Genomic DNA, 27994 nt, shown 5'->3' with positions numbered 1-27994 from the left:
GTGCGCACCTGGCCGTGAAGCCGTAATCTGTCACGGCTGGGTGCCCACAGTGGTTATGACCGCACCGGCGGAGAGGAAGGAGAGAGGAGCAAGGCTCCGGGCGGCCGCTTTGCTGGACCCATGGGACAGTTAAGTGTAGGTTTATTAATAGTCAGCAGCTATGCTTTTTGTAGCTGGTGACTTTTAATAGACTAAAAAATGTGTGGAACTCCCCTTTAATCGATTGCGTGGGACACTTTTTATTGCGAAATTTAAAATGAACGAATTCACACTTTAAGGAGCACAAGACTATTATAAATGTATTTTTTTTTTTTTATATATAACTTGCACAACTTATTAACTATGAGCACTTTTCCAAAAAAGTTATGTATTGATTTTTGTTTTCCATGGAATATAAGTAACACCAGATGTTTTTTGTAGGAGTTTTACTGAAAGATGAGCAATTTTTTTTTCTTGATTTTGATATTAGTGCGGTTTACTCGCTTTTTTTATTATTGGATTACATGTGTGTTACCGCACACCTTGCAACCCACTGATTACTGTAAATCCAGCTATAATAGTTCAGCAGCTCAGTAGAAACATCAACTTTGAGTGTGATATATTAATACTGAAGTCATATATTTATTATTATTTAAGGTACTTGTATAGCGCTGTAAATTTACACAGCGCTTTACATATACAATGTACATCAACATCAGTCCCTACTCTCAAGGGGCTCACAATCTAAGGTCCGTAAACTCACGTTCATACATATACTAGGGCCAATTTAGACAGAAGCCAATTAACCTACAAGCATGTCTTTGTGGGAGGAAACCGGAGTAGCCGGAGGAAACCCACTTTGGCACAGGGAGAACGTGCAAACTCCAGGCAGGTAGCGTCGTGGTTGGGATTCGAACCAGCAACCCTTTTTACTGCTAGGCAAGAGTGCAACCCACTGTGCCGCCCATATATACACTGAAATCATGTGATTAATTCAACTGTGCAGTTAGACTCTGAAGAGAACATGTTAGGCTAGGAATAGTTGTGCAGTCACTGCAGACTATTTTTAAACATGCAGGTTCCAAGGCTGTGCGCAGCGTGACCATTAAGTACATTTTTAATTTGCAACAATGAGCGGCCTTCCCCAAGTAGCCTTTTCCTTCCTGGGAAACAAAGCCTTGGGGTCTTGTCCACCAATTATCAGCATGACCAGGACAAATATTAGCATAAAAAAAAAAAAGAGCACAAAACACAGTAGCATGAAGCAACAGTGGAAGGGACAGAATCCAGTCACTACTGACCTTCTCAAGCTCTCTGGGTATTCTCAAGCAGGTGTACACCCGCTCTCTTCTTTCCTTGTATTTTGCTTCATTATGTTCCAGGAAATAACCCCGTGTGAGTTCAGCGCTGATAAACCTGAATAGAGAAAGATCTGAAAGAAAAAACAAAAAGGAAAAAAAAAAAAAAAGTCAAAAAAATAAATAAAACCCACAATTCACTAGCCTGATATCCTTGTATAAAAAAGGGGGCCTAAAGCCAGCCATAGATAGAGCGATTTTTCTTGCAGGAAAGAAAATAAATAAATTGCTTGATTGCCCCATCTACACAGTCTCAGTGATGATGTGAGAATCTCTCCCAGCAGGCAGAGGGGGCTTGCAAGGAGCTGTTCCGGATTATTACGCCAGCTATTCATAACATGAAAAACCCGCCATGCTGGTTGTACCCAACTTAAGTACAATCAGCCTGCCCATAAATGGTTTGAATACCAAACTGGCCGAGATTCGAACCATCTATGGCTGGCTAAAGAAAGAAGCAGTCACTGTGGATGATACCGCCACTTCTACCCGTTTTCATAAATCATACTGGACTTTCTACCCCTAGACCGCAAAAACTAAATAAATACGGTCACATTTTTAGTTAAAGTGGACTTTTCTGGCAACATTTCACTCACCAGCATCAAAATCTTATCCCCTGGCACAGTCCAAATAAATTAAAACTTTTGTTAAATTTTTTTGGTTCTCCAACCATTGTTTTCTGTAATTCTCAGTCCAGCATGTCCCTTGTCCCCCCCCCCCCCCTCCACCAGGCAGCACTGCAGGAGTATATATCTAGCATGCGTCAACATGGGGTTTGCGAGAAGCACCTGAAAGAGTTGGCTTGCAATGACATAGGAGAGGAAGGTGGCGTTACTGGATTGTAAAAAAAAAAAAAAAAACACACCACACACACACATAAAAACAGCCAGCACTATATGCAAAACAATATTGTAGCTGCTAGCAATATAAGTTTAATACATGAACACCCAATTCATACAAACAGCGTTACCAATGATGAATAAACACTCCTTGTCAATAACACCAAAAGTGCTTTCAGTGATAACAAGACTGTTGTGAAAAACTCCTCCACCCAGTGAATAAATCAAACACTCACCAGACAGTTTGGCTGCCAAGTTATAAGCAGCATACACACTCCCATCCATTATGGCAAATGATCAGCTCTACCTGGAATGCCAGATCCACGCACACATCATCAGCTCCAAGACTACTGGATTGGTGTGCAGCTTACAAGATCACGTTAGATTTGCTGGGTGTGCGAGTAGGTTTATTGAGTATAATAGAGTAAATGGGGATTTAAAAATAAATAAATAGTATTTTTATAACAGCTTACCTGTAAAATCCTTTTCTTTTGAAGTACATCAAGGGACACAGAGCCATAGTAGTTACTATGTGGGTTAAAAGCCACCTTCAGGTGCTGGACACTGGCACACCCTAAACAGGAAGTTGCCTCCATATATAACCCCTACCATACCGGGAGTACCTCAGTTTAGTAGCAAAGCAATACACGTGTATACTAGAAAGAGGGGTGGGACCTCCGTATCCCATGATGTACTTCAAAAGATAAAGATTTTACATGCAAGCTGTTCTAAAAATCCTATTTTAACATTACATCACGGGACACAGAGCAATAGTAGTTACTATGTACAATAGCAATGCCAACTGAGGGGATTGAGATACAACAGAATTAGGGCAACATAAGACTAGAGGAGTTATACTGCTGCCTGCAGCACACTACGCCCCAAAGGCAATATCCTCATGCCTTTTTACATTCACTTGATAGAATCTGGTAAACGTATGGACTGAAGACAAAGTTGCGGTCTTGCAGATTTGAGCCATGGAGGCTCAGTGATGCACTGCCCATGGTGGACCAACAGCCCTAGAGGAGTGCGCTTTGATTTGAGAAAGTGGAATCTACCTCTTTAAACCATAAGCTTGAACAATTACTTGTTGAATCCACTTAGAAATAATAGATAAGATTTCAATACTGCCTGTCCTTTTAGGACCTTCAGGAAATACGCACAAAACATCAGTTTCCCAAATCTGATCAGTAGCCTTTAAGTAGACTTTGATTGCTCTCACCACATCAAGAGAGCGTAGTGATTTTTCTTCCATAGAACAAGGTTCTGGAAAAAAAATAAAAATAAAAAAAAAAAATGGAACAATATCCTGGTTTATATAAAAACCCGATACTACCTTTGGTAAAAAGTTATGATGAGGACGCAATACTACCCTATCCTTGTGAACAACAAACAATAACGCTCTTTACAAGAAAGAGCAGCCAACTCTCATAGCCTTCTTGCAGAAGATATGGTTACCAGAAAAACTAGTTTCCTTGTCAAAAAAAGGACTAAGGAAATATGTCGCATCATCTCAAAAAAAGATGTTTTTGTAATGCCAACAGAACTAAATTCAAGTCCCAAGGGTTCAGGGGTGACCTAACCGGAGGATTAAGCCACGTTACTCCCTGAAAAAAAAAAAAAAAAAAGACGAACCAGAGAATGCAAAGCAAGTGGTCGTTGAAAAAAATACAGATAAGGCCAAGACCTGTCCTTTGAAAGTACTCAAGGCTAGATTTATTTCTAACCCCATGACCTATTTTCTGGGGTGCCAACATATGCTTTCCAGACTCCAGAATATATGATCATGGAGGAAGGCTTCCTTACATTAACCAAGGTAGATACCACTGAACCTGAGAGGCCACTTCTCCTAAGAATGTGGGTCTCAATAGCCAAACCGTTAAATTTTGCGTTTGAAAAAGTAAGATGGAATACTGGGGAACTTGCGAGAGAAGTTCTGGACGTGGTGGTAGGGTCCATGGGACCCCTACCGCCAACCTTACGATCTCTGTATACCAAGATCTTCTGGGCCACAAGAATCACCCACTTCTCTTCCTGCTTGATCCTGCGAAGAAGTCGTGGATGCAGGCAAAAAAAGAGGGAATGCATAAAACAGTAAAACGGATTCCACTGGAACACCAAGGCACCTGTTCCGCAAGCTAGCGGATCCTTTGTTCTTAACACAAAGTTGACAATCTCTTTGTTAAAACTGGACGCAAACAGATCTAAGTCTGGAATCCTCCTCATGTTTGACCTATTATCAGAAGATATCAGGGTGAAGGAACCATTCTCCCGGGAACAACTGCTGGCGACTCAAATAGACCGCCTGCCAATTTTCCTAGAATGAGAAACTGGCAATAGGCAAGGTACATTGTTTTCTGCCCAAGATAGGATATGACTCACCTCTCCCTGGGACGCTCAACTTCTTAGTAATTGATGTAGGCCACTGCTATGGCATTGCTGGATTAGATACTGACAGGACAGCTCCACAAATAAAACGTCCAGACCCTCAGGACCAAACGCTCTGCCGGAATATGTAGAATGTTAATGGGCAAGATCATTTCTGATCTGGACCATTCCTCTTGGACAGTTATCTCTTTCAGGACTGCTCCCCAAGCTAAAAAAAGGTTGGCGTATGTTACCTCTTCCCAGGTAACTGTAGGAAGGATTTTTCCCTTTGCAGTTTTTTTAGTTATTAACCATAAACGGAGGTTCCAGTGCACCTTTGGAGTCAGACACATTGGGAAATCTAGAGCTTGAACCCTCTTGTTCCAAGCCGATAAGATACTATTGAAGCAGTCTTGAATGAAACTGAACATAAGGAACAGCCTTGAATGAAGCCACCGTCTTTCCCTCATGCCAGCTGAATAGAAGGATTCATCTTGCCTTGACCACTTTAATCAGTTCCTTTATGGCGCTGGTCTTTGCCTGGGGCAAGAATACCCTTTTCTCGGTGTATCTATGAACAGACCCAAGTATTTTAATCTCCTTAATGGTTTTAAGGTAGATTACTCTAGATTGAGAATCCAACCTAGGTATTTCAGGTAGTTAAATGTGGTGACCATACTTTGGTCTAAGCGGGCTACCGACTGGTCTATCAAGAGCCAATCATCTAGGTAAACTATAATCATTACACCTTGGGCCCTTAGTTTGGCTAAAGGCCAAAACCTTTGTAAACACTCAAGGTGCAGTAACTAGACCGAAAACAGACCTACAAACTGAAAATGAAGATTTTCTACCTTAAAAAGTAAATATTTCTAGTGGGTGGGGAAATATGCCCATGGAGGTATGCATCCTTGACGTCGATAGACGTAAAAAGTTCTCCTCCTTGTAAGATGGAGACAACTGATTGGATTGACTTCATGCGAAAAAGAGCAGATATTCAGGGAGCAGTTTAGATTCCCGAGATTCAAAATGGGTTTGACATCTCCATTTGATTTTGCTGTGATAAAAGGTTTGAATAAAACCTCAACTCCAGCTCTTTCATGGGGATCAGCATGACCACTCTTCATCTGAACTCGCACCATTTCATTACCACGTCAGTCCCGAATTATGGGGCAATTTCAGAGACATCATAGATGTCTATTGAAATCGCACCCTAAAGTCACCAAAAGTAGTGCAGAAACTACTTTTGGGAATTGTTGCGACGCTGTATTTGGACGGTGCCATTGCCGGCAATGGCATGCCAAATTGCTGCAATGTGAACCAGGGCTCACAGATTGATAAAAAGGTCAATGGTGTCAGTGGAACCTTATCTGAGAGGTTGAAATTGCTCAAGGAACCCCTTAGCAACCATCTCGAGGAACACTGGTTGACAAACTGCTCTACCCATAATTTCCCATGAGACGTAATGCACTAGAGATGGACCCGAGGGAGGAGACGACCCTGTTCTTGTTTCCATTTATCCTTTTCTCTACTCATCCCTCATTATTGCCCTTTTTTCTGCCCCCTCTTAGCATATATTATTTTTCCATTCTTTCCTCAACCCTATCCCTCCCATTGTCACACATTTGTTTCCCACTCTTCTTAAAGAATAACTACATATTCTAAAAACTGTATTAACGTTCTATCTTTCTTACCACTGTATTGGTGCCAAGTCCATAAAATGGTATATATCTATCTTAATGTCCTCCTTGTCGGAACACCAGGACAAGTTGTAACATAATACAGTCATGTTCCTGGCAACCACTGCAAAGAGTTCAATGTCACCTCTTCAAACTCATTCATAGGCATCTCTCATTAGGCTGAGCAAATTTTGAATTGTGCAGTAAAAATAAAATAAGGCTAGAAGCCAGGAAAAAAAAAAAAAAAAAAAAAAAAAAAAAAAAAAATCATGAATCAAAGCAAACCACACATTTCCCACATTGAGCAAATACCAGCTTCACGCTGCAGCATTGAAATGAGGTTGTTGGAAAAATGTATACAGCTGAAAAGATTAAATTCCATAAAAGGTTTGTTTAAAGCTACCTCCTCTAATGGGAAAGAGCAAAAACGAATCGATGGCTTTCATTTAAAAAGAGTTTCCAGTTTTGGACCCACTAGTCTAAACCATGTGTCTATGCACGGTGTTAGGGTTACACTGTGCCAAAACATTTGGTAGCGTCTTACCTGGGACATTGCACTATCAAGTCGATTTATCAGGTTATGATTTGAAGCTCATGGCAGGTCCCTACATTAGGAAATACATACTACAGCGGTTCTGGTAAACTTTCTTGATATTGTGGGTCTTAAAGAGGAAGTAAACCCTAATGGGTTTACTTCCTCTTTCATTCCCTGCAAAGACAAAGCATAATGGACTACTATGCATCGCATAGTAGTCCATTATGTGTCACTTACCTGACACAGGAGCCAGCGAAGTCACCGCTGTCCTCTGTAGTCCAGCACATCCATCTTTTCGGTGGGGTCTCGCAGCTCCGCCGCTGTGATTCGGCGAAGCCGCGATGACGTCACTCCCGCGTATGCGCACAGGAGCCGACATGCGCGGCAGCTCCGTTGTTGGAAATGCCGCTCTCAGTGCGTCTGCACGCCGCTGTCTACGGCACATGTGCCGTAGACAGCGGTGCCTGTCTTCGGGCAAATATCTCCTAAACCGTATAGGTTTAGGAGATATTTCTTGGACCTACAGGTAAGCCTTAATCTAGTCTTACCTGTAGGTCAAAGTGGTTTGTAAGGGTTTACAACCACGTTAAAGTGTTACTAAACCCACAACAGTAAAATCAGTCTGTATACGTAGTAAAGCATGCTTGTTATACTCATTGCAGGACCTAAGGGGATAAAAAAGCCGTTTAAACCCTTCTTCTCTGATCCACCCTTTCTACCACTGTCCCAAATCCATCTCCTAATAGTACACTCAGCACATGCTCAATTTGGTGTGAATTGCTAGTATTTTTTATTTTTTTTGGGAGGGTGCATGTGATCAGCACAGGGCCAATCAGCACTCTCCAGACAGGAGGGTCAGGGGTCATGCAGGACAGTCCGAGGAGAGTGAAAAAAAAAAAAAAACTCCTCCTACAAGCTTTAACCAGTGCTTGGCAAGACACGGATAGAAGTCACAAGACTGCTATATACTGCCCATGAGAAAAAGGTATTTAGCAGTTTACAGTCCCTCGAAAAAGTATTCATAACCCTTCAAATTTTTCACATTTTGTCATGTTATAACCAAAAATGTAAAATGTATTTTATAGGGATTTTATGATAGCCCAGCACAAAGAGGCACATCATTGTGAAGTGGAAAGAAAATGATAGTTTAATTTTTTTTTACAAATATATATGTGAAAAGTGTGACGTGTATTTATATTCAGCTCCCCCCCCCCGCCGGTCAATACTTTGTAGAACCTCCTTTCACTGCAATTACAGCTGCAAGTCCTTTTGGAGACGTCTCTACCAACTTTGAACATGTAGAGAGTGAAACCTTAGTCCATTCTTCTTTTCAAAATAGCTCAAGCTCTGTCAGATTGGATGGAGAGCATCTGGGAAAAGCAATTTTCAAGTCTTGCCACAGATTATCAATTGGATCTAGGTCTGGACTTTGACTGGGCCATTCTAAACACATGAATATGCTTTGATCTAAACCATTCCATTGTAGCTCTGGCTGTATGTTTAGGGTCATTGCCCTACTGGGAAGGTGAACCTATGCCCCAGTCTCAAGTTTTTTGCAGACTCCAACAGGTTTTCTTTTACGATTGCCCTGTGTTTGGCTCCATCCATCTTCCTATCAACTCTGACCAGCTTCATGTCCTTGCTGAAGAAAGCATCCCCACAACATAATGTTGCCACCACCATGTTTCACAGTGGGGATGGTATGTTCAAGGTGATGAGAAGTGTTAGTTTTTTGCCACACACAGCATTTTGCTTTTAGGCCAAAAAAGTTCCATTTTGGTCTCATCTGACCAGAGCATCTACCTTCCACGTTTGCTGTGTCCCCCGCATGGCTTCTCGCAAAAGGGACATCTTATGGCTTTTTCAACAATGGCTCAATGCCACTCTTCCATAAAGGCCAGATTTGTGGAGTGCATGACTAATTGTCCTGTGGACAGATTCTCCCACCTGAGCTTTCGACTTTGGAGCTCCTCCAGAGTTACCATGGGCCTTTTGGCTGCTTCTCTGATTAATGCTCTCCTTACCCGGCCTCTCAGTTTAGGTGGACGGCAAAGTCTTGGTAGGTCTGCAGTTATGCCATACTCTTTCCATTTTCGGATTATGGATGGAACAGTGCTCCATGAGAGGTTCAAAGCTTGGGATATACATTTTAAATACTACTTTAAACTTCTCCACAACTTTATCTCTGACCTGTCTGTTGTGTTCCTTGGCTTTCATGATGCTGCTTGTTCACTAAGGTTATCTAACAAACCTCTGAGGACTTCACAGCATCAACATATGTATTTATACTGAGATTAAATTACATACAGGTGGACTCTATTTACTAATTGGGTGACTTAGGAAGGCAATTGGTTATACTAGATTTTAGTTATGGGTTCCAGAGTAAAGGGTGCTGAATACAAACACACGCCACACTTTTCATATATTTGTAAAAAATGTGGGGAAAAAATAAATAAAAAATTTGTATAATTTTCCTTCTACTTCACAGTTATGTGCCATTTCGTGTTGGTCTATCACATAAAAAAAAAAAAAAAAAAAAAATCACAATAAAATACATTTATGTTTTTGGTTGTAACATGAAAAAACGTGGAAAATTTCAAGAAATATATTTTCAAGGCACTGTATATTTACTAAAATAATTGCATTTCCATGTTCTGTGTACTGTGGGAGACCAGTTATAGGGAATTCTGGGTCCTGGGTTTACTTTAAAGTGGAACTACAGGCAAAAAAAAAAAAAAAAAAAAAAAAAAAAAAGAGGGTTCTAATTCCTGTAAGGTTTATTTTTGCCAAATTGCCTCATTGGAGAGATTTACCTTCACTTCCTGTCCCATAGCCACATAGGAACTGCGAGAAAATCCCTGCAAAATTAAGGGATCTATTGGGGACACCCAGGTTTCCAGCACTAGCATCCACATGAAAAGATTTCCCCTTCATTACTTTTCTTGGGACAGCCCAAAATTTGGGATTTTCTTTTATTCCTCCCTTTTTCTTCTAATCTCCCTAATGGGGGCACAGACAGCAATAAAAACCTTATGGATGTTCTAATCCTCTCCCCCCAAAAAGTTTTGCCTTCAGTTATAATTTAAGTGCTGTCTCCAACATCAGCAAGGGCCGCACATAGAATTTTCAGAGGGAACAGACACACAACAGGCTATACAGTATCTCACAAAAGTGAGTACAACCCTCACATTTTTGTAAATATTTTATTATATCTTTTCATGTGACAACACTGAAGAAATTACCCTTTGCTACAAAGTAGTGAGTGTACAGCTTGTATAACAGTGTAAATTTGCTGTCCCCTCAAAATAACTCACACAGCCCTTAATGTCTAAACCACTGGCAACAAAAGTGAGTACACCCCTAAGTGAAAATTCAGCCTGTCAGTGCTCAGACCATATGCTGCACACTGCATCAAATTGGTCTGAATGACTGTCATCCCAGAGGGAAGCCTCTTCTAAAGATGATGCACAAGAAAGTCCGCAGTTTGCTGAAGACAAGCAGACTAAGGACATGGAACCATGTCCTGTGGTCTGATGAGCCCAAGATAAACTTATTTGGTTCAGATGGTGTCAAGCGTATGTGGCAGCAACCAGATGAGGAGTACAAAGACAAGTGTGTCTTGCCTACAGTCAAGCATGGTGGTGGGAGTGTCATGGTCTGGGGCTGCATGAGTGCTGCCGGCACTGGGGAGCTACAGTTCCTTGAGGGAACCATGAATGCCAATATGTACTGTGACATACTGAAGCAGAGCATGATCCCCTCCCTTCAGAGACTGGGATGCAGGGCAGTATTCCAACATAACCTCAAAACACCTCCAAGACAACCACTGCCTTGCTAAAGAAGCTGAGGGTAAAGGTGATGGACTGGCCAAGCATGTCTCCAGACCTAAACCCTATTGAGCATCTGTGGGGGCATCCCCAAACAGGAGGTGGAGGAGTGCAAGGTCTCTAACATCCACCAGCTCCGTGATGTTGTCATGGACCCGTGGAAGAAAAATCCAGTGGCAACATGTGAAACTCTGGTGAACTCCATGCAGTGTTAATATAATTAACAATTAATTAATAATGGTGGCCACACAAAATATTGACACTTTGGAAACAATTTGGACATTTTCACTTAGGGGTGTACTCACTTTTGTTCCCAGACATTAATGGCTGTGTGTTGAGTTATTTTGAGGGGACAGCAAATTTACACCGTTAAACAAGCTGCACACTCACTACTTTACACTGTAGCAAAGTGTCATTCCTTCAGTGTTGTCACATGAAAGATATAATAAAATTTTTACAAAAATGTGGAGGGGTGTACTCACTTTTGTGAGACACTGTATATAGAGTTAATGACTGTGGGCAGGATGCAAGACATGGTCAGAGACTGGGCAGGATACAAAAGATTACTGCTTCAACAGGGACAGATTAGTGTCTGCAGTCCCCCCCCCCACCCCCCGGGGCTGCAGGTTGGGCACCAGAGGGTCTACAGCCACAAAAGCGATTTTGTAGTCAAACCATCATAGTAGTATGTGTATGGACGATGGCTACAATGTGTATTGGCTGTAATAGAGCCCAAAGTACATGCAGTGTAACAGCCTCATACATAGAATTTGCAGCTGCACCAGCAAACCAGCCCGTTTTATTCTAGATTTGATGAAAGCAATGCCTAATCATTTTTTAGCACAGATGCCTAATCACAAGGATCTGTGTACAGTTGCAGAAGGCTTTTGTTCACACCTAGGGCAACAGAGACCATTACATCACGGCACTATTCATTTTGTACCCCAAAAGTCTCAACTAAAAGGTTGGCCTGCATTACAGTCTGAACTCCGTGGATGAGGAGAAATTTGGTGCCCAACTGCCATTTATAAAACTCCATGACATGCTTATTTTTCTTTTTTTAAATCAAGGTAAATATTGTTTCAGTGTCATTACTGATTAACTAGCAGTTCGCATTTGACCTTTATGTGAACAATGAGGACAAGAACTGGGAACACGAGATAGAGGTGAGCCTCCAGACTGCCAAGTAGTAGAGGTTAGAGCGGTGCGATTAATCAAGAATCCAATTTTTTACCCGTTGCGATCTTGACAAAAGTGTTTCACGATTCTTACTATGCAAAGAATTCTCTCTGCTCTTCTGAAGCCACAGCCCTCAAAAGAAAGGAAGGGAAAAAAATATGGGCAGTCTGCCAAGAATCACAACATTCTTTAGCAGTGAAAGTATAAACATTGTAACAATTTGTCAAAGGAACAGACTAATGCCCCGTACACACGTTCCGATTATCGTAAGACCGATCGTTCACATTTTGTTGTATACAACTAAGATTGAATACAACAGTGCAAAATGTGTGTAAGACTTTTGTCGTACGATTCTGGAAAAATCTTCCGTCGCGCGTAGCTACGTATTTTAAATGATGTCAAAAACGTGTGACCTGTGTGTCCTTCTGGTTTATTTTCATGTTTCCGATCATGCGTGGTGTTTGTCTAATGACTTTTATCGGACGCATACTGTACTGACTACACGACTGTCGTACGATGGGCTGTCATCCGACCAAAGTTTTCCTGTTTGTTCCTTCGGATTTAGTTGGACGGACTGTCGTGATCGGCTGTCGAAAGCTGCGTACTAACGATCAGATTATCGAACGATCTGTCCGAAATCGACTTTTGTGGTCCGATAATCGGAACGTGTGTACGGGGCATAAGAGTCCATTCACACGGGCAACTTTGGATCCGACTTGAAGTCATCCCAAGTTGCCTCAAGTCGCACAACATGATAATATTAATGTAAGTGAATGAGAGCTGTCTTAATGCACACTACTGAAGTTGCTCCGACTTCAGAAAAGGTTCCTGTACTACAGGGCTCGACAAACCCCAGGTGCCAGGTTGCCAATGCGACCAGAAATCGCAACCTGGCGCCTAAGCTGCCACCAGCCCACTCACTATTGATGCCCCAGACATGCAGCACATGAACACTGACTGCTGTCCTGCTCCCTCCTCCACACTCAGCGGCGCCACGCTAAGTGTGTGAAACTGACAAGCAACGGAGAGAGGAGGATCTGTCAGATTTCAGCGTGATGTCGGGGTGGGCGGGACCCGGCCGGGGTGGGCGGGACCCAGCAGCTATCAAACACCAGCCAATGGGATCTGGGCGGGCCGCTACATGTATGTGGCCCGGCTCCTTTTCTTAAGCAGCCCAATGGTTGGCTGGTGTTTGATAGCTGCTGAGACCCGCCCACCCGGCCGGGCCCCGCCCACCCCGACATTAAGCTCAATTTTGACAGCTCCTCTGTTACATTTCAGTAACAGAGTGCTCCGTGTGAAACCTGCCAGTGCCAACCAGTGCCATCTGCCAGTGTCACCGCCAATCAGTGCCACCGCCAATCAATACCGCCACCACCAACCAGTGCCAATCAGTGCCACCTGCCAGTGCCACCGCCAGTGCCGCCAGTCAGTGCCACCGCCAGTCAGTGCCACCTAGTGCCACCGCCAACCAGTGCCACCGCCAACCAGTGCCATCTGCCATGGACAACTAGGGTCACTGCCAACCAGGGCCACCTGCCACTTCCAAACCAGTGTCAGCTGCCAATGCCAACCAGTGTCAGCTGCCAATGCCAACCAGTGTCAGCTGCCAATGCCAACCAGTGTCAGCTGCCAATGCCAACCAGTGTCAGCTGCCAATGCCAACCAGTGTCAGCTGCCAGTGCCACCTGCCAGTTCCAAACCAGTGCCACCTGCCAGTTCCAAACCAGTGCCACCTGCCAGTTCCAAACCAGTGCCACCTGCCAGTTCCAAACCAGTGCCACCTGCCAGTTCCAAACCAGTGCCACCTGCCAGTTCCAAACCAGTGCCACCTGCCAGTTCCAAACCAGTGCCACCTGCCAGTTCCAAACCAGTGCCACCTGCCAGTGCCATCTGGCAGTTCCACGTGCCTGCTAGTGGCAACCAGTGCCACCTGTCAGTGCCAGCCTTACTCTTTCTGGTCAGCCCATAACCCTGATGTAACAGCGTTTCATTGGCGTTATTGACTGGGTGCTCCATTGCGAGTTAGGGATAGGGGGTAAAAATGAGTGGCCTTACTCCGGGAACTGACAATCCATACCACTCTAAAAATTCAAAAACAAAAAAACTGGCTCCTAACTTTAACTGGCTCCTAAATTCAAAGCACATTTGTCAACCCCTGCTGTACTACTTCAATCCGACTTCTAGGCGACTTGTACCCATTGATTTCAATGGCAGTTGCCTCCAAGTCGGATCCCCTGTCTTAACTGAAGCAACTTTCCAGGAAGTAAAAATAGTTTTCTAGGCAAACCCCTCCCTCCCGCAGAGCTGATTATTATGCGATTGGCAACTGGCAAAGCCCCCTGTCCTGGAGGCAACTTCAAATTGCCTTGTAAGTTGCCTCAAGTCGTGCTGCGATTCATACTAAAGTCGTGCCAAGTTGCCTCCCAAAGTCTCGCTGGAAGTCGTGTTGCCCCTGTGTGAATGGAGCCTTAGACTCCATTCACACAAGGGCAACTTTGGATCTGACTTCAAGATGCCCCAAGTCGCCTCAAGTCATGCTACATGTAAAAATCAATGCAAGTGAATGAGAGACATCTTAATGCACGCTACTGCAGTCACTCCGACTTCAGAAAAGGTTCCTGTACTACTTCAATCCGACTTCTAGGCGACTTGTACCCATTGATTTCAATGGAAGTCGGATCTCCATCTATATTGAAGCAACAATGTCACCTCTCTCACAGAATAATCAGCTCTGGAGGGGGATACTCACATAGGGTAGGGGGCCGGGATCTGGGGGCCATCTTATTAAAGGGGGCTCCCGGATTCCGATAAGCCCACTGCCCGCAGACTCTGACAACCAATGGCCAGTGTTGTCGGGAAGAGGCCCTTGTCCTCATCAACATAGGGACAAGGTGCTTTGGGGTGGGGACGGGGCCACTCGCTCGTCCCCACCCCCTTTCCTGACCAGCCAGGCTGCGTGCTCTGATAAGGGTCTGGTATGCTCCCGGAGGGGGAACCCATGTCAGTTTTTTTTATTTAAAATTTGGCATGGAGTTCCCCCTCGAGAGCTGATTATTCTCTGATTGGCCACTGCCAAAGTCGGCTGGCCTGGGGCGGCAAACTCGTGTTGTAGTCACTCGAAGTTGCGCTGTTATTCCTACTCAAGTCCTGTCCAAGTTGCCTCCAAAATGACTTAGAACCTCCAAACATTACATATTTTTAGTAGAGACCCTAGAGAATAAAATGGTAGTCGTTGCAATATTTTATGTCACATTGTATCTTTCAAATGCAATTTTTTGGGGAAAAATTACTTTAATGAAAAAAAAAAATAAAAAAAAAATAAAAACCTAACCAATTCAAGTTAGCCCAATTTTTTTGTATAATGTGAAAGATTTTACATCATGAGAATCGTGATCTTTTTATCCCAAGCAGAAAAAAAATGGCGATTCTCATTTTGGCCAGAATTGTGCAGCTCTACACAGTAGATTGATTTAACCACTTAAATTCAGAGAACTTATACACCTTCCTTCCCAGACCAATTTCCAGCGCTATCACATTGTGAATGTCAATTACACAGTCATGCGACGCTGTATTAAAAACACATTTTTTTTTTTTTTTTAGCATTCCCCCCCCCCCCCACAAAAATAGAACTTTCTTATGGTGGTATTTGATCACCACTGGGATTTTTATTTTCTTGTGCTACAAAAATTAAAATAAAGACAGAAAATTTAGAAAGAAAAAAAAAAAAATAATAAATTAAAAGGTTCTTTATCTCCGCTACAAAATTTTGTATAAAAATCTTCTCCTTCATTGATGAGGCCGGCAGGCATCACTGATGGACACTGATTGGCATTCCTGGTGGGCTCTAGTGGGTTTACCTTGTGGTCATGGGTGGGAGGCTTTTCCTGTTTACACTGTGATCAGCTGTGATTGGACACAGCTGATCACGTGGTAAAGCATCTACATCATAGGTTCTTTACCTTAAATCGGCGATGCGGTAGGTCAGACTGAAACACCACCAATTGCCGCGCTGTGCACCAGCACGGCTTATCTTGCTGGATGTCATATGACGCCCAGTCAGGATAACAAACCATTTTCCGGTCACCATTTTCCTATATGGTGGGTGGGAAGTCGTTAAAAAGCCTACGTTGAGCCATGAAGAATCAAGAAAAAGCTGGACGGCCCGCACTCCAATGCAACACCTTTATTGTAGTCAAATTAAATCCAGATAGTCACATGCATTCACAGTGGTACAGGGCTCTATGCTGAGCCACTTTGTGCATCCACTGCTGAACTGCATGTACAGTGCCTTGCGAAAGTATTCGGCCCCCTTGAACTTTTCAACCTTTTGCCACATTTCAGGCTTCAAACAAAGATATAACATTTTTATTTTTTGTGAAGAATCACCAACAAGTGGGACACAATTGTGAAGTGGAACAAAATCTATTGGATTTTTGAATTTATACAGAGATTTGATTACACACAGGTGGATTCTATTTATCACCATCAGTCATTTAGGACAACATTGGATCATTCAGAGATCCTCGCTGAACTTCTGGAGTGAGTTTGCTGCACTGAAAGTAAAGGGGCCGAATAATTTTGCACGCACAACTTTTCAGTTTTTTTATTTGCTAAAAAAGTTTAAATTATCCAATAGATTTCGTTCCACTTCACAATTTTGTCCCACTTGTTGGTGATTTTTCACAAAAAATTAAAATTTTATATCTTTATGTTTGAAGCCTGAAATGTGGCAAAAGGTTGAAAAGTTCAAGGGGGCTGAATACTTTCGCAAGGCACTGTAGTTAGCCCACAGAACTGGATGCAGATACAGCAGCTTCACGGACAGTCACATTGAAAAATCTGACATACAGGCAGAGGCGCATGCACGGGTCCAAATACAGACACTGTGCATTCAGATCCATGCACCCGCTCCTGCCCACAGGTCAGATTTTTGATATGCGACTGTCTGCATCCACTTGTAATGCATAATACTAAATTAATAATTGGTGTCACGCTCCAAGCAAATAAATAGTGAATAAATATATAAATAAACTGGATATATTACCTTAGTGTCAGTAAATAGTATATAAATTATATAGAATAGCTAAGTGCCTATGAATACATAAGTGCGTAATAGACTCAAATATATATATCCACTCAAATTAAATCAAGATGTGCACCTTCACAGTGCTACAGATATCCAATCAAGTGCAATGTGAGCAATCAGTAAACACATAAGAATAAAATTAAAGTGAAAAAAATAAAATAAATAAAAATTAATAAATAGAAGTGAGATAGAAAAATAAAATAAGAATAAAAAAACTCTAGAAACTAAAAATAAAATTAATACAATGCAATAAGATCCAGTGTATCTTAATCCATGAAGTGCATAAAGTGCAAAAAATAATGATGATCAAAGTCCAAACAAGCATCTAATGTGTCTTAAAAATAATCGCATCAAACAGAGGCTATATACAATCGTGCGATCTGTGAGTCCGTCCAGTGCCAGATAAATCAACAGGCTGCGTGAACAAAAAGGCAGATTCCACCGGTGCTCATGTGAATCTTGTGTTCACACACTAGGTGCAATAACTACCTTACCTTACTGCTGTAAGGTAAACGGCATTCCAATAAATATTCTGTTGCTATCCGCTGGTATAAGCACAGTAGGTAGTTTCCTCTGGGCACTCAGTCGCAAAGCATATGTAATAATCATAGAAGAAAGAAAGGGGGAGGCTCCAATGGTGAAGTAAGCAATCACAGTTTCTATTTATTAGGTACAGGACATAGTCCTGGGTACTCACATTTAAACGAAGTAAAACATACAGTTTAAAACGAACGAGCGCCGCGCTCATACTCCGGACGTCACTTCCGGTGTCCCCACTCTCCTACGCGTATCGTCACCGGTCATGTGACTTCATCAGGGAATGAAGTCACATGACTGGTGACGATACGCGTAGGAACGCTATAGGAGAGTGAGGACACCGGAAGTGACGTCCGGAGTATGAGCGCGGCGCTTGTTCGTTTTAAACTGTATGTTTTACAGGGTTAAACCCGCCCGCAAAGCGCCGCTGCAGCGGCGCTTTGCCGGCGGTATTGCCGCGGTGTCCCATTGATTTCAATGGGTAGGAGCGGTTTAGGAGCGGTGAATACACCGCTCCTTCACCGCTCCAAAGATGCGGCTAGCAGGACTTTTTTCACCGTCCTACCAGCGCATCGCTCCAGTGTGAAAGCCCTCCGGCTTTCACACTGGAGTGAAAGGGGCCGGTTTTTTTAGGCGCTACACAGGTGCTATTTTTAGCGCTGTAACGCCTGAAAACCGCCCCAGTGTGAAAGCAGCCTTACTCTAGCCAAAATTATTTTTGATATTGGGTTTAGTGGCGCTTTAAAGTGATAGTAAGCCCTGGTCACAATCGTGCGTTTTGTCAGTTCAAAATCGCATGGCAAGTCACACCCTAATGCCGGCATTGGAACTGTTCAAATCATTGCAACTCAAATCACAGCAACTCTTGCATAGGCTTCTGTTAAATTAAGTCGCAATGGAATCGGAGGTGCAAATCACACCGATGTGCAGCTTTGAAATTACGCTGAAGTAGCTTCACTAGTCTTCAAGCCCCCAACACCAGCAGAGATATCCCTGAAACTTTTAAAATACATCAAGGGGGTTAATACAGTCCAGGAGGGCAGTTTTTTTCAATATGAAGCCGAGATCAAGAACACAGGAACATGACCTCAGCCTAGCAAGAGGAAAGTTCAAAACTAATCTTAGAAAGTATTATTTTACTGAAAGCGTACATGATGCTTGGAACACTTTTCCAGCAGAGGTAGTAAGTCAGCCAAGAGTACCTGGCTCAAACAGACCTACAGTGCATCCAGAAAGTATTCACAGCGCTTCACTTTTTCCACATTGTTACGTTACAGCCTTATAGGCAGTCCCCGCATTACGAACGACTCCTAACAAACGGCCTCAATGCCGGCCGCTTGTGCTCAACGCTGTTCCTGGATAGCCCCGAGCAGCTATCGTGCAGCGCCTTCCACACTGCAGTACTACATGTACTGCATGGAAATTACACCTACAAATGCAGTGTTCTGACTTACACACAGATTCCACTTATGAACAAACCTTCAGTTCTTATGGTCGTAACTCAGGGACTGCTTGTATTCCAAAATGGATTCAATTCATTATTTATTTTCCTCAAAATTCTACAAACAATACCCCATAATGACATGTGAAACAAGTTTGTTTGGGCTCTTTGCAAATGTATTAAAAATAAAAAATGAAAAATAATCCCATGTACACAAGTATTCACAGCCTTTGCTCAATACTTTGTTGAAGCACCTTTGGCACTAATTACAGCCTCAAGTGTTTTTGAGTATGATGCTACAAGCTTGGCACACCTATTTTTGGGCAGTTTCTCCCATTCTTCTTTGTATACAAGTATTCACAGCCTTTGCCATGACACTCAAAATAGAGCTCAGGCTCATCCTGTTTCCACTGATCATTCTTGAGGTGTTTCTACAACTTGATTGAGTCCACCTGTGGTAAATTCAGTTGATTGGACAGGATTTGGAAAGGCACACATCGGTCTATATAAAAAGGTCCCATGGTTAACAGTGCATGTCAGAGCACAAACCAAGCCATGAAATCCAAGGAATGGTCCGTCTACACACAGATCTGGGGAAAAGTACAGAAAAAATGTCTGCAGTATTGAAGGTACCAATAAGCACAGTGGCCTTTCATAAATTAAGTTTGGAAGCACCAAGACTTCCTAGAGTGGGCTGACAGAGCTCCAGTGTTACTCTGGAGAGAGGAGAACCTTGCAGAAGAACCACCATCTATGCAGCACTCCACCAATCAGCCCTGCATGGTAGAGTGGCCATACAGAAGCCTACCCTCAGTAAAAAGGCACATGACAGCCCGCCTGGAGTTTGCCAAAAGGTACCCAAAGGACTCCCAGACCATGAGAAATATGGTCTGAGGTCTCTGGTCTGATGAATCAAAGATTGAACGCCTTGGCCTGAATGGCAAACGTCATGTCTGAAGGAAACCAGGCACTGCTCATCACCTGGCCAATATGATCACTACAGCGAAGCATGGTGGTGGCAGCAGCATCATGCTGTGGGGATGTTTTTTAGTGGCAGAAACTGGGAGACTAGTCAGGACCAAGGGAAAGATGAATGCAGCAATGTACAGAGACATCCTTGATGAAAATCTGCTTCAGAGCGCTCTGGACCTCAGACTGCAGTGAAGGTTCATCTTTTAATGACCCCAAGTACACAGCCTAGATAATAAAGGAGTGGCTATGTGACAACTTTGTTAATGTCCTTGAGTGGCTCAGCCAGAGGCCAGACTTGAACCTGATTGAACATCTCTGGAGAGATTTGAAAATTGCTGTGCACCAAGAATGGAAGAAACTGCCCAAAAATAGGTGTGCCAAGCTTGTAGCATCATACTCAAAAAGACTTGAGGCTGCAATTGGTGTCAAAGGTGCTTCAAAAAAGTATTGAGCAAGGCTGTGAACTTGGTCTGTGAGTGTTTCGCAAGACAGCAAGTTAAAAAAAAATTATATATAATTTTAATAATAATAATTTAACTTGATATACGAGCGAGGTCTTGCAATATGAGCAGCATCATGCAACGCCTTCTAAGTGTAGTATGATCACAGTTTCAATGTAAATAAAACAACAATATCCAGCATTAAGGATTCTGGTGCTAATCCTCAAAGCCTCTGATGTTTATGTGACCAGAGGTCGGGGGCGCTGGTGGCTGCCAGCACATCCTGGAGAACTCAAAGTCACTGAGGAACCGTTGACGTCACTGCCGGGTGCTCTGAATGCCCATGACACCCGCTTCACCTGGTTGGGGGTGCCAAGCACTGGGAGCCACTAGAGCCCCTGACCTCTGGCCACGTACATCAGCGGCTTTACGTGGATGAGCACCAGACTTAACGCTGGATATTGTTTTTAACATTGTGAGCGTCATTCCACTTTTGTTACATTAAAACTGTGATCATACTACAGTACACTTAGATGGTGCAACTTTTTGTTCTTTGTGTCACGTGATTAGGACTTAACAGAAACAACCCCAGCTAGAGTATGCCAATAACTGGGGTTTTTGTGCCTCCAAGTGTAGCAATAGGGTTACAAATGGTTGTGGAACAAATCTTCCGAGTTTCCATTATTTCTTAGGCCTCATGCACACTGGATATTTTTACAGCTGCGGCTTGTGGCTTCAGACGGTTTTTTCTGCAGTCAAACTATTATTCACAGTTGTCAGAAACACAAAATAACTGTCAATCTCTCTTGGTCTGGGGCTCCATGCAAGATCTCACCTTGTGGAGGTTCAATGATCACAAGAATGGTGAGGAATCAGCCCAGAACTACATGGGAGAACCTTTTCAATGATCTCAAAGCAGCTGGGACCTTAGTCACCAGGAAAACAATCGGTAACACACTACGCCGTGAAGGACTAAAATCATGCAGCCCCAGCAAGGTCCCCCTACTCAAGAAAGCACACGTACAGGCTCATCTGAAGTTTACTCATGAACATCTGAATGATTCAGAGAACTGGGTGAAAGAGTGCTGCCTATGACCCCAAGAACACCCTCCCCACCGTCAAACATGGAGGTAGAAACATTATGCATTGGGGTGTTTTTCTGCTAAGGAGACAGGACAACTTCACCGCATCAAAAGGGACGATGGACGGGGCCATGTACTGTCAAATCTTGGGCAAGAACCTCCCTCCCTCAGCCAGGGCATTGAAAATGGGTCATGGATGGGTATTCCAGCATGACAATGACCCAAAACACATAGCTGAGGGGAACAAAAGACTGACTCAAGAAGACGCACATTAGGGTCATGGAGTGGCCTAGCCAGTCTCCAGACCTTAATCCCATAGAAAATATGTGGAGGGAGCTGAAGGTTCAAGTTACCAAAGATCAGTCTCAAAACCTTAATGACTTGGAGAGGATCTGCAAAGAGGAGTGAGACAAAATCCATCCTGAGATGTGTGCAAACCTGGTGGCCAACTACAAGAAAAGTCAAACCTCTAATTGCCAACAAGGGGTTTGCCACCAAGTACGAAGTCATGTTTTGTTAAGGGGTCAAATACTCATTTCACTCATTAAAATGCAAATGTGTTTTTCTGGATATTTTTGTTGTTATTCTGTCTCTCACTGTTAAAGCGGTTGTCTAATTACATTTTTAACTTTGACCTACAGGTAAGCCTATAATAAAAGAATATTCCCCTCGCAATGAGCAGCTGACTTCAGCGGCGCATGCGCACTGGAGATTCTCGGCTGAAAGTCCGGCAGACGCCACACGCTGCCGGGAAGAAAACTACCGTGCGCATGCGTGGGAGTGATGACATTGTGGCTCCAGCCACTCACAGCGCCGGAGCCGCGATACCCGGAAGACACGCCGAGAGAACATTTCAGCTCCCTCGGCGTGGACCAAGTGAGATGCTGGCGCCTCGTTCTAAGGCAAGTATTTCATAATGAGCTAGTATGCGGTGCATACTAGCTCATTATGTCTTTTCCCTTGCAGGTTTTAAAAAAAAAAAAAAAAAAAAAGTCAGTGGGTTTACTCCCGCTTTAAATCAAAACCTACCATTAAAATTATAGACTGATCATTTGTCAGTGGGCAAATGTACGAAATCAGCAGGAGATCAAATACTTTCTCCCCCCCCCCCCGCGTGTGAAATGGAGCAGACTCGAAGGACCACTTGGTCTTTTTTTTTTTGTCACTCTTCGATGTTATACTTACCTGCTCTGTCCAATATCCTCCTCCCCCCACTGGCACTGTCTTCTCTTCCTTCCTATAAGTGCCCCCTCAGTAATCTGAGTGCCAATGGGGGCACTTGCATGGACATGCTCCCAAGTCAGGCTGTGCGAGTGTCCACACACCACGCCGGTAAGCCACGTCCCCACTAATGCCTCACATGAGTTTGACTGACCTCAGCAGGAACAATGAGAACAGCCAAGTGTTTAGAGACCGGGGGGGGGGGGGTTATGTCTAGGACAGGCAGTGGAGCGTTTTTTTACTTAAGTGCATCAAGGTAAAAACCGTTTTGTCTTTAAAATTTTAAGAGCCTTTACATTCAATGATTACATATGATGGATGGTTTTCCTAATGCACAATAAAAAGAAAATATAACCCAAAGTGTTCTTTATGCAATTTTTCACAGTTGTGTACATTACAACGTATGCTTTCTGCAGTGTCCGACAGCATAAACTTTACCTATAGAACCCAAAGAATATGTGAAACCGCTTGTGTGCCATTTAAATCGGAGAAGACGATTAGACAAATTAAAAAAAAAAAAGGGGGAGGAAGATTTCCTTCTACAGTAAAAGTTCCTGGATATTTATGGTAATTATAGCGCTGGACTCTTTATTATGCCAATAAAAAGTACTCTCGATAAAAGCTGTCCCAGTTCATTTGAGCAAGAACATTATTACACAAGACAAGGGAGGGAATAATAATTACAGGCACTGAACAGAGATTGCAGCAGAAGCATCACACACCGTGGGACAGAACATTACACTGGGTAAGATGTGGTTGGGTATTTGTTATTGGATAAGATTTCATGGCACAGCTAACCAATTGTGTGTACCCGACAACATGGATACCTTCATTGCATGCAACACTCTAGGAGGCCCAGAGCCATTATTAATGCTAAAAGCCAACTATAACCGTCATCAATCCACCTCCCTCCAGCAATACAGCCGCCCCGTGTACAATCTGTTGCAGCGTCTTGCATTATCTGCAATGTTTGCAGAAAGTCATGCGAGCTGCACTTGCCAAGTAACACAACTATTAAATTGTGATAGATCAGAGCTGCAACCTGCGATCTGCTGAAGAAGCACAAGTCCTGCACACAATGAGCGGGGAGTGCTGAGCCTCGTGCCTCCACTTCTGACATACTCCATGTTGTTCCTGGCAGCTGTTTAATAAAACATTGTATAGGACGGTTCCCTCACTGAGCTGTCCATGATGATCACTTCTGCACATGATCTACACAGGATGACTGGGAACCGCACACACAATGCACACAGTCAGCTACAATGGAATGACAAAGAAAGTGCTGCAGGGTGAGAGGCCCCCCAATGGTAAACAATGAGACCAGAAAAACATTCAGCCCTGGGACAGCTGTCAGGTGATCCCACCCCTGGCCGACAGAACAACCAATGAAATACCCCACACCCACCTGATCTGGCATACAGAGGGTTAACCAGCAGTCACTCCGATGTATCCTCCTGTATGTTATAAAGCTCCAGTACCAACTATAACAGCCACCAATCAGAACTTTACACACCCAGCTGCCAATCACAGCCTCACTATACCCCACTGATCAACATTACCCACCTGTTACCTGAATACCCCCCTGTGCCCGTCTGTCACCCACACCCGCCATGCCCCCGCCTGTCACCTGTCACCCGCCATGCACCCACCTGTCACTCACACCCGCCATGCACCCACCTGTCACTCACACCCGCCATGCACCCACCTGTCACTCACACCCGCCATGCACCCACCTGTCACTCACACCCGCCATGCACCCACACCCTCCATGCACCCACCTGTCACCCTCCCCCGCCATGCACCCACCTGTCACCCTCCCCCGCCATGCACCCACCTGTCACTCACACTCGCCATGCACCCACCTGTCACTCACACCCGCCATGCACCCACCTGTCACCCTCCCCCGCCATGCACCCACCTGTCACCCTCCCCCGCCATGCACCCACCTGTCACCCTCCCCCGCCATGCACCCACCTGTCACTCACACCCGCCATGCACCCACCTGTCACTCACACCCGCCATGCACCCACCTGTCACTCACACCCGCCATGCACCCACCTGTCACTCACACCCGCCATGCACCCACCTGTCACTCACACCCGCCATGCACCCACCTGTCACTCACACCCGCCATGCACCCACCTGTCACTCACACCCGTCATGCACCCACCTGTCACCCTCACCCTCCATGCTCCCACCTGTCACCGACTTCCTCCATTCACCTACCTGTCACCCTCACCCTCCATGCCCCTGTCACTCACACCCTCCATGCACCTACCTGTCACCCACATATCCTCCATGCACCTACCTGTCACCCTCCATGCACCTGTCTGTCACTCACACCCTCCATGCACCTACCTGTCACCCACATATCCTCCACGCACCTACCTGTCACCCTCACCCTCCATGCGCACACACACACAGCTGTCAGTGCTCCCCTCCTCACCAGACAGGTTCCTCCTCTTCTCCCTCGCCCTCCTCCCGTCGGTCCTCTCATAGAAGCCCAGGGTCTCCGCCGTGGCGGCTTTCTTCCCTCCATCCTCCTCTTTGTCCTCGCCGCTTAGAGCCGCCGCGTCCGCCATCCCCAGCCGCGGCGGCAACTAGTGCAGAGACGAGTCTACCAAACAGAGCACGTCATCACAGGGCGACGCTCTGGGCTCAGGGTGGAGTGAACGCTGACGGCACTTAATGAGGGGGCGGAGCCTCGATTCCCGGGCAGCCATTTTGATTGTGGTCAACCTGCCCGGGCCCCAGTGGCTCCATGTATAGTGCACCTAGTGTGAAAAGCTGTGTGTTGGCTCATTTACCTCATCTGCTGTGCCTGAGGTCAGGGATTGAAGATCTGTCCTGTAAATAAAATGGAATTGCTGTACAAGTCCTGGGGTTCCATCAGCTTTAGAATGACACACCCTCCTACATACTGCTTTTGGGGTGTATAGGTTGTGGGGTTCGGCAAGCGGATGCCGCTTATCGGAAACTGGAAGGTCCCTTAAGTAATTAGAAGGTCCCCATATACTTTCCCCCACGTGAATAAGTATGGGGTACATAGTAAGAGTAAACCTATAAATAAAGACGCCCAAACATTTGAAACGACCTGTTTTTATGAAAAAACAGGCCCTTATTGCAAATCTATCTTCCGTCAATAAGGCCCGCCACCCACTGACTCATCTTAAAAAAAACAAAAACAATTACCCTGGTCATGGGCGCCTGCAGGTAGGGGTAAGGGGGGGGGGCAGGAGGCAGTTGCCCCCCCCCCCCAGAATCATCAAGAAGCTGTTGCAGTTGCCAACTGCAGTGTGCGCCATGGCCGCCGCTGAATATTTCAGAGTCAGCCGGCTGCTCTCTGTTCTGAAACATCTGATGTGCCTCCCTCACCCTCGGCCTGATCATCGGATGAGATGGCTTAGCCGCTCATCAGCGCAGCCCTTCCACTTCTCCTCTTCAGTGATTGGCTGCCTGCATGTGTATGTGTTGTGTAGTTTCAGCCGGTGCCGCCCACTCAGTGCAGTCAGTGGTCGAGCCGCTGAGTGATACACTGCCAGTGCCTACTCATCATCACATCAAAGGAAATCCTAACCTGAAACAAGTGGCATATACAGAAAAAGAACCACAGGTAACAGCAGTTAGGGGGAGCATTTTGATTTATTTATTCTTGTAAAGTTGGACAGCTATTACTGGAAAGATATGGCTGTGTATGTTAAGAAATAATTCATCTTCTTCACTTCACTTCTTCACTTCACTCAAAATACCTGCTCTGATGTATTGCAATACATTGCAATATAAAAAAAATTACATTCTCTAGGCTATATGTATATGGGCATGGACTGGGTGCACGCCTGGCCTGAGTAACTTCCAATACAAGGTGAAGTTGCACTATCTCTTATATAACACATATATCTTTCCATTGGAACAATATATGTGTTATATAAGATATAATTCAGCATCAGTTTGTATTGGAAATTACTCAAGCCATGTATACCATGCCCATATAAATATAGCCTAGAGAATGTACATCTTTTTATACTGCTTGGGTGACCTTAAAATGATGCCCCCACCCAGAAAAAAGTTCTGCGGCCGCCCATGAACCTGGTGCACACAACCATTCCCGAACAGTACCACCAGCCAAATAAAAATTTGGCAAGCCGTCGTTGGCTATGTAAGGGAAGAGGAGGGAATAGTGGTCACTTATTTGGCAAATTGCTCATGACCACGTTTGGTGCAATGTTATTGCCTATGTGCATAGTTGGTAACAGGCCTGATTTTCCCAGGACATTCCCAGGAAATCAGACCGATGCTTCAGTCTGAGCCTGTCCTGGGCAAAATCCTCAAAATCAGGCTCCATTGTGGACATTGGGACTTTTGCCACTGACACTGTTAAGCTTTCAGAGATGATCCTCCCCTACCTCCTCTGATTGATCAATACTAGTGAGCGAGGACATGGCTAGCTGAGGGTTATGATGCCAGCTTAGAGCCCACCTAGAGTGGATCACACATGGAGAAGAGAGGCAGCTGATGTCAGAGTGGGAACTGGTGAGCCCCCAGGTAGGTCATTCTCCTCGTTAAGCCAGGGTAGAAGAGAAACCTTGACTTGGGCACTGATAGACTGCACTGATGAGGCTGCACTGATGGGACTGACTGCACTGATGAGCCTGCAATGATGAGGCTGCATTGATGAGACTGACTGCATTGATGAGACTGCACTGATGAGACTGACTGCACTGATAGGTTCCACTGATGGGCACTGATGAGGTTGCACAAATGAGACTGCACTGATGGTCACTGATGGTAAAGGGGGTGTCAGAAACCATGAATCAGACCAAGACAGAAGTACAGTTAAATCACAATTGTTTAATAATAAAAGTAAATAGCACAAATGTAGTCAAAACACAGCCAAAGTTCGGTAACCAGAATGGATAGTCAGACAAGCCAGAAAGTCAAGAAGCCTGAGATCAGCGTAGTTGAACAGCAAGCAGAATCTGGAGCCGGAAGGAATATCAGCCAAGAAAGTCTTTAGCAGGAACACAGGAGATCTAAGTCTCTGTGATGTTGACCAAGGCGAAGGCAGAGATCATCTGGGCTAGATGGCTTAAGTAGGCAGGACTGATGAGCAGGATATCATCAACAGCTGAGTCACTGTGGAGAGATAGGAGCTGGCAATTAGCCGTCAGCTGAGCAGCCAGCTTAGAGGAAGGAAGGGCTGAGCCCAGCCCTGACGGGGGGGCCTATAATGTTACAGGGGAACTTTAAAGGTTAATTTTTTTTTATCTAGCAGTCCCTGAACTGCGAGAAATTGGGTTTAAAACTGCACTGGCCAATTTCTCATAGTCAGCACAGTGCTATACGTCAGCTAACAGCACTCTTTTACTTAGCTGACAAAGATGGTATCTCCTTTTTTCATGTAGCACTGTCCGGACTGTGAGAAATTGGCCAGTGCAGTTTTAAACCCATGTTCTCA

The 27994-nt window shown here is 44.4% G+C and overlaps 1 protein-coding gene across 1 annotated transcript in view; it reads right to left on the bottom strand.

Annotated features, from left to right (window-relative positions):
• Positions 1–25188, bottom strand: part of TAPT1 (transmembrane anterior posterior transformation 1) — a 125328-nt gene extending 100140 nt beyond the window's left edge. The window contains exons 1-2 of the mRNA XM_077477742.1: positions 24986–25188; positions 1281–1411 (exon numbers count right to left, since the gene is read on the bottom strand). Coding sequence (XP_077333868.1) covers positions 1281–1411; positions 24986–25121 — 267 coding nt within the window. The 5' untranslated portion in view covers positions 25122–25188. The remainder of the gene's footprint in view (positions 1–1280; positions 1412–24985) is intronic.
• Between the last annotated feature and the right edge of the window lie 2806 nt (positions 25189–27994).

This window comes from Lithobates pipiens, unplaced genomic scaffold (assembly GCF_037356315.1).
Source record: "Lithobates pipiens isolate NorthernLeopardFrog02 unplaced genomic scaffold, aLitPip1_a1.2 Scaffold_13, whole genome shotgun sequence".
NCBI lineage: Eukaryota > Metazoa > Chordata > Amphibia > Anura > Ranidae > Lithobates > Lithobates pipiens.
The sequence above is the reverse complement of the archived record's forward strand: the minus strand, read 5'-3'. Positions and strand labels throughout refer to the sequence as shown.